The sequence below is a fragment of the Capsicum annuum genome, chromosome 7 (genome assembly GCF_002878395.1).
Source record: "Capsicum annuum cultivar UCD-10X-F1 chromosome 7, UCD10Xv1.1, whole genome shotgun sequence".
NCBI lineage: Eukaryota > Viridiplantae > Streptophyta > Magnoliopsida > Solanales > Solanaceae > Capsicum > Capsicum annuum.
In genome coordinates, this window is record NC_061117.1 from 77,276,075 (window position 1) to 77,282,988 (window position 6,914).

Consider the following 6,914-nt stretch of genomic DNA (forward strand, 5'->3'; position numbering starts at 1 on the left):
ATCTTTTCAAAAGTTAATTGATTGTCAAATTATAAGAGTAAATTTGAAAAGAAAAATTAATAATTTACTTATTTTAAAATACTAATAAATATCTCAATAATTTATTTATTTTGAAATGAAGAAAGTAGTGCACAAAAACTTAAAAAAAAATCAGAAAATTCTTACAAAGATTAGACCAGTGACCCACCCAATACCCATTTCTCTTTCCCTTTTTTTTTTTTTTTGGTTAAACCATCTCTCTTTCCCTTCTCACTGTATACATACATTTCTGTCTATATATCATTTTTGCCCCTTTTTATCCTCCCATAAATTTAGTCAATTTCTCTCTCTTTTCTCTCATCTTTCTTCCTTCTTCCGTTTACATTTACCAGAAAAAAGCTTCACCCTTTAATTCTGCTATTTTTCTTTTTATATTTATCCCCGTGAATTCTTCCATTTTCTTGAATTTTGGGCTCAAATTTCTCAAAATTTGCATAGATAATGAGATTTTAGCAGATGGGGTCTTCAAAAATTTCAATTTTTTTTGCTAAGATTATTGGTTTGATTGATTCTTGGTGAGGTTTGAGTAGTTGGGCGTTTTTGAGTATTTTGAATCTTCAATTTTCTTAGCTAAGAAAATGGCAGCTGGTCCAATTGAGTCAGCAGTGGTGGAGTCTTGTGTTGTTGAAGGTCGTCGTTTTGGAGATCTGAGAGGTGTACAGTGGCGTATTGATTTGGGGATTTTGCCTTCTTCAGCATCTTCAACTATTGATGATCTTCGTCGCGTTACAGCTAATTCACGTAGAGGGTATATGTATATATAATTAATCTGCTTTTTTTTTTTTTTTTTTTTTATCCTTTTGGTTGTTGTGTTTGTTTCTCTTGATTTTCTTGTTTGTTGTAATAAAAAGGTGGAAACTTTACATTTTCTGTTGATTTTTAGTTATAGCCTCTATTTACATCATGAAGAGGAGTCTTGTTGCAAGGGTAAAGTTGTTGCCATGTTATCAGGAGGTCACAAGTTCAAGCCGTGAAACAGTCTCGTGCAGAAATGCAGGGTACTGCTGAGTACAATAGGTCCTTGTAGTCTGACCCTTCTCCGCACTGTGCGCATAGTAGAAGCTTTAATGCACCGGGCTTTCTCAAGTTGGGTTGTATAGTTTTTAGGAATCTGAGAACATCCCAAAAATATTTGTGGAAAAAGCTAGAAAACCCAACTTGACATATGATGTACATAGAGGCTAAGCTAAAAGTCAACATCTCAATACAATTATGTTTATGATGATGCGTTGAGATGTTCTCGGTACTTTCTTGTTTGATGGAAAAGAATAGTATGTTGCTAGCAGTTGACTAATTTGAGTACCTATTTATAGTAACACGATTATATTGTTTTGTGAATGCTCTTGGGATGTTCTTGAGCTGAGGATATATTGGAAACAACCTCTCTACCTCTGAGGCAGGGGTAAGGTCTGTGTATGGTCTACTCACTCTGCGCTCCACTTTGTGGGATTACACTGAGTATGTTCTTCTATGTTCTCAGATTTTTTTTAAAAAACATATCATTGACACAATTGTGGTTAGAGGATCTCTGTTGTTGCTTTTGATGGTAAAGAATAATATGTTGCTAGCAGTGGACTAATTTGATTGTCTTTTTTTAATTATTTTCAATCAGTTTATGTGGTCATTGTTCTGAATTTTATTTACATGTTATAGTTTTATCTAATGGTGTATTGGGAGGTTACTGAATAGCCAACTGGTCATGTCTCAAAGGTTTCTTTTCCCAAGTCTATACATAGTAGATTGTGGTTTTTGAGGCTGCTTGTTATTGTTCGTTGCTGAAATGTCGTGCATGGAGGCTCTTCTTTCCCAAGTCTAGATTTGAGATTGTAGCTTTTAGAGGCTGTTAGTTGCTCAAACCTTGAGTTGAACATATATAGAGAATTAATGATTGAAAGCTTGTTCTTGATTTGTTTGAATGCGCAACAACTTCCATAGCTTTATTTTCCAGCTTTCCAAATATATGATGCACTCATTCACTCATTTTTATATCTTAAGCTCATTTTTGAGCAATAAAAAAGAAGCTGTATCTTGTCAACATGTTTTTCCTGAAATAGTAACAATATATATTGAATGTACTGATATAAAATGTTATCGGTGCATTTACTCAATTTGATCATACTGTTTCTTTTCAATTTTTGTGATGTTTTAAATTCCAATGTATTAGTTTCTTTTTATTTCTATGTCCTCAGTATGATAATGAGGTTCGTATGTATGATGTTCTTATGTAACATGTTTCTGGTTGTGCAGGTATGCTTCTTTGAGAAGACAGCTTCTTATTGATCCACATGTTCCTAAAGATGGAAGTAATTCTCCTGATCCTGTCATAGACAATCCACTGTCACAAAACCCTGGTAGGATATCTGCGTCATTTGTTCAAGTCATTTTCTTCTCTTTTAGCAAGTGCAATGCTGAAAATTATTCAAACTCCAATATCCAATTGAAACTTTCCCTAGAATTGCTCGCAAGGGTGTGGCCTAGTGGTTCAGTGAAGTTGGGTTGAGCACCATGAGGTCTCAGGTTCAATTCTCAACGGAGACAAAGTCTGGGTGCTTTCTTCCCATCTGTTCTAACCTTGGTGGACAAAGTTACCTTGTATGTTCTAACCTTGGTGGACAAAGTTACCTTGTACCTCTTGCTGGTAGGAGGTGGTAGGTATCCCATGGAATTAGTCAAGGTGCGCGCAAGCTAGCCCGGACACCACTTTTTTAAAAAAACGCATTTTCTAGAATCTCTCTTAATTAAGACCATACTGAGAAACGATTTTTTGGGTCCTGCATATTGAAAAATATATTTCTGTTTTACTGGATCTTAATTAATTTTTTCATCAGCTCTTTTATTTTCAGTTTGCATAGGAAGTACTATGAGAAACTGTAGCTTGTGGTTGAGTACATGCTAATGGTGGTTTTGCAATGCAGATAGCATGTGGGGTCGCTTCTTCAGGAATGCTGAACTGGAGAAGATGGTTGACCAGGATCTTTCGCGTTTATATCCCGAGCACGGTAGCTATTTCCAGACTCCTGGATGCCAAGCCATGTTGAGGAGAATTCTGCTACTTTGGTGCCTTAGACATCCAGAGTATGGTTACAGACAAGGTAAAATCATAACATTGCAAAACTTATTATGTGCTACTGCCTACTGTTGAAGTGGGATCTGGCCTTTTCTAGTCTGGCATCTCGTATGAGATATATTTTGAGTTTTCAGTTCTTAACTACTTTTGATCAAGATGAAAGCCCTTCATGCTTAGAATTCAGAAATCAGGCAGCATTATACCATTTGCTTTCTCTAGTTGATTCCCCCTGTTATTGAAGATATCTGTCTCCCTTTCGTACAAATGGCATGCTCTCTAATATAAGCTTGGGTTCACCCATTAATTGTTCACATGCTCTACAGCTGCCTTCAAGTTTGTGTTCGTATGACAACGTATAATGTCCAAATAGCCAATTTGCTCTTGATTTTATCGCTCTATGCCAACATACCAACCTCTTTGGGCCCTTTTCTTTCTGATCTTGAATTTATCATGTAGCCTAGTGCCTAAACCGCTAACCATTTTTCATGTTTGTTTTCTCATTATTAATGGAGGAACTTTCTGCTTCTCTGTTTGCAGGAATGCATGAAGTGTTGGCCCCACTTCTATATGTTCTTCAAGCTGATATGGAGCATCTTTCTGAAGTGAGGAATCTTTATGAGGATCATTTTGCAGACAAATTTGATGGATTCTCATTTCATGAAAATGACTTGACATATAAATTTGATTTTAAAAAGTTTTCGGAATCTACGGAAGATGACAAGGGATCTGAGAAGAGTCCAGGGAGAATTACTAGTTTAAGTGAACTTGATCCAAAGGTTCAAGCAGTTATTTTATTTAGTGATGCATATGGTGCCGAAGGTGAGCTTGGTATTCTTCTATCTGAGAAGTTCATGGAGCACGACGCGTATTGTATGTTTGATGCTCTGATGAGTGGAGCTGGTGGTGCCATTTCTATGGCACAATTTTTCTCTCCTTCACCATATGGTAGTTCACATACTGGATATCCCCCTGTAATTGAAGCCTCAGCAGCATTATACCATTTGCTTTCACTAGTTGATTCCTCCCTCCACAGTCATCTTGTCGAGCTAGGAGTTGAACCGCAATATTTTGCACTTCGCTGGTTTCGAGTACTATTTGGACGTGAATTTGCACTTGAAGACCTATTGATAATCTGGGATGAAATATTTGCATGTGACAACAAGAAGTTGGAAAAACCTTGTGAAAATGATGCTGACTCCAGCTCTGGAGTTTTAAATTCATCCAGGGGAGCATTTATATCAGCTTTTGCAGTTACTATGATCCTTCATTTGAGGTCTTCATTGCTTGCGACTGAGAATGCTACTAAGTGCCTCCAGAGATTGCTAAATTTTCCAGAAGATATAAATCTGGGGAAGCTGATAGCTAAAGCAAAATCATTGCAGGCTCTGGCAGTGGATGCCAACAATTCAGCCCCAGTAATTGATCATACCGGAGTCTATGGTAGAAGTCAGCCAACGGTTATAAGAGGTCACAGCCATTCAGTTGATTTAAGCTCCCCAAAAACTCCACTTGGTTCTGTAGTACCTGAAAGCTATTGGGAAGAAAAATGGAGAGTTTTACACAAGGAAGAAGAGATCAAGCAAAATAACGCAGAGAAACAAGTTCCAACCCGAAGAAATGGTTGGTCTGAGAAAGTGAGGATGCGTCTTACCAGAACTGAGTCTGATCCAACCTCATCTATAGTTGATAATGGAAGAAAAGTTCCCAAGTCATCGGTGAGGAGAAGTTTGTTGAAAGATCTTGCACAGCAGCTTGGTGCTGATGAAGATGCAGAAAAGCTTATTGATGATGAAAATATTGAGCAGGAAGTTCCAGGTGATGTTGTTGGGCAAGATAATAATGATGGAAATTTTACTTGCACATCTGAACAGTCAGGCTCCACTGGAAGTGCTGCTAGTGAACAGAATTCTTCTATCTTCTCAGATCCCCCAAGCCCTATTAGTGATGCAAATGATCATGGAAATAGATCTGAAAGAAGTAGTGTTGCGTCAAATTTCTCAGCCAATGAAAATGATGCTAATGACAATAGTGCCGAGGCATCTTGTACTAATCTGGAAGCCCCACCTCTCCCAAGTTCCGATCCCCCTCACGGGACCTCAGTAAAATCAGAACAAAGTGTTGACTCTGGGGGAAAAGGTCCAGCAGGCTTGAAGGAGCGGAAACTTCTATCTGGTAAATTTCAGTGGTTATGGAAATTTGGACGAAATGGTGGGGAGGGGACATCTGAAAAAGGGGTCTGTGATTCCACAAAAGCTGTCAATTGCGGGATTAATCCAGATGATCCTGCTGTATCTTCCACTGTTGATATATCTAGTAACAGTGGAATTAGCAAAGGAGAATCTGTAGACCAGAATTTAATGTTTAGTTTGAGAAATCTTGGACACTCTATGCTCGAGAATATCCAGGTAAGACTAATATCTTGCTTAACTTGTTTTCTTATTTCAAAAGTATCTGTTGTGGACATTACGTTGTGATCCAATTTTATCGTGTATAATAACGCACCATCAACTTACTGAAGGCAAATATTCTATGCATTCATTTCTTACTCTTAAACCAATTACATTAAGTTGTATACGTAGATCCATTCGTACATCCAGATCCCGATACATTATAATATATTTGTATGAGTAGTGAGTCTTTCCAATTAATTTCTGTCATTGCCATTATTTGCAATACCAGCAATCTGTGTTTATGGTATACACAATGTGATACGATTTGCTCTTTAATATGGTCTATTCATTCATTAATCACTTATCATTTGTGCAGGTGATTGAATCAGTCTTTCAGCAAGATCGTGGTCAAGTTGGGACCTTAGAGAACCTTTCGAAAAATGTTCTAGCTGGTAAAGGACAAGTAACAGCGATGGCAGCTCTCAAAGAGCTTCGGAAAATCAGCAACCTTCTCTCGGAGATGTAAGGAGACATAGAGTACGTTAAGTATGTACATAGGTCTAGTAATTTAAAACATTTCAATTGCAGAATAATCAAGTCTTATTCGGCTTCTTATGTCTCGACTGTGAGTGATTCAAAATTTTGGTATGTATCCCGGATGTTATATGTAAATACAAAATCCCCTTCAAGTATATATTCATTTATGAAAAATGTAGCAGTTGATGATGTTTCTGGTGTGACACAAGTCAATAATCTTGCTTTTCAATTACTAGCCACGGTGAAACTGTGTCTAATAAGTTCATGGTTCGGGTAACATAGTCAAATTATATGTAATAAGTTCCTTAACCTGGAATCAAGTATTTATACGTTAGGCCTCGAATAGTTTGAGATTGAGGTGTAGTTGATTGCCAGAAATCAATAAAGAAGGATGGAACCGGATCCTTCACTAACGTCCAAAATTTTTATTTTCAGCATCTAGATCGTGGTTAAATTTAGCATATGTTCTCACCTTGATTTTCTGTATAACTAAGATATAAATCAGTGTAGGTGATGTAAATATCAAGTGCGACCAAGTATTATTGAATTACACTAAAATGGGGAAAAATGTTTTGAAACTGGTTGATAAAGCTATTTCAACTACTGGAAATCATTTTGGTGAAAGCTGATGTATTTTTATGGACCATAATGTTCACAAGTTAAAATGGTGTTTTCAAAACTTTCCTCAGGTTACATTTGGTTTATCCTTCTTTTGTTAAGTTCTATGTAGTTGAGTCAAATAGGTATATATGGTAAAGGTTCTCCATCCTTATAGAGAGATCTCAAGTTCGTGTTTTAGGAATGAATTCTTCCTTGCCCTTGGTATGGAATGAATTTGGATTAGTTGGACCAGTGTGTATTGGACAGTGGATGGTTAAGCA

At 37.0% G+C, this 6,914-nt stretch overlaps 1 protein-coding gene across 2 annotated transcripts; it reads left to right on the top strand.

The window, feature by feature from the left end:
- Positions 1-233: 233 nt before the first annotated feature.
- LOC107877973 lies at positions 234-6,224 on the top strand. Of its 2 annotated transcripts, XM_016724807.2 has the most exons (5): positions 234-787; positions 2,287-2,390; positions 2,955-3,131; positions 3,644-5,511; positions 5,873-6,224. In XM_016724807.2, the coding sequence occupies exons 1-5, from the start codon at positions 618-620 to the stop codon at positions 6,020-6,022; spliced, it is 2,469 nt and encodes an 822-aa protein (XP_016580293.2). In that variant the 5' UTR covers positions 234-617; the 3' UTR covers positions 6,023-6,224. The 2 variants fall into 2 exon arrangements, with proteins under 2 accessions (XP_016580293.2, XP_016580294.2); XM_016724808.2 differs by lacking the exons at positions 234-787; positions 2,287-2,390 and adding an exon at positions 2,441-2,713.
- Positions 6,225-6,914: the final 690 nt, after the last annotated feature.

What these genes read in the sequence shown, in the direction of transcription:
- LOC107877973 (XM_016724807.2), top strand. Translation starts at nt 618, where the DNA reads ATGGCAGCTGGTCCAATTGAGTCAGCAGTGGTGGAGTCTTGTGTTGTT. An exon ending in TCCACTGTCACAAAACCCTG is followed by an intron (nt 2,391 to 2,954) that starts GTAGGATATCTG and finishes TTTGCAATGCAG; the next exon opens with ATAGCATGTGGGGTCGCTTC. An exon ending in AGAGTATGGTTACAGACAAG is followed by an intron (nt 3,132 to 3,643) that starts GTAAAATCATAA and finishes CTCTGTTTGCAG; the next exon opens with GAATGCATGAAGTGTTGGCC.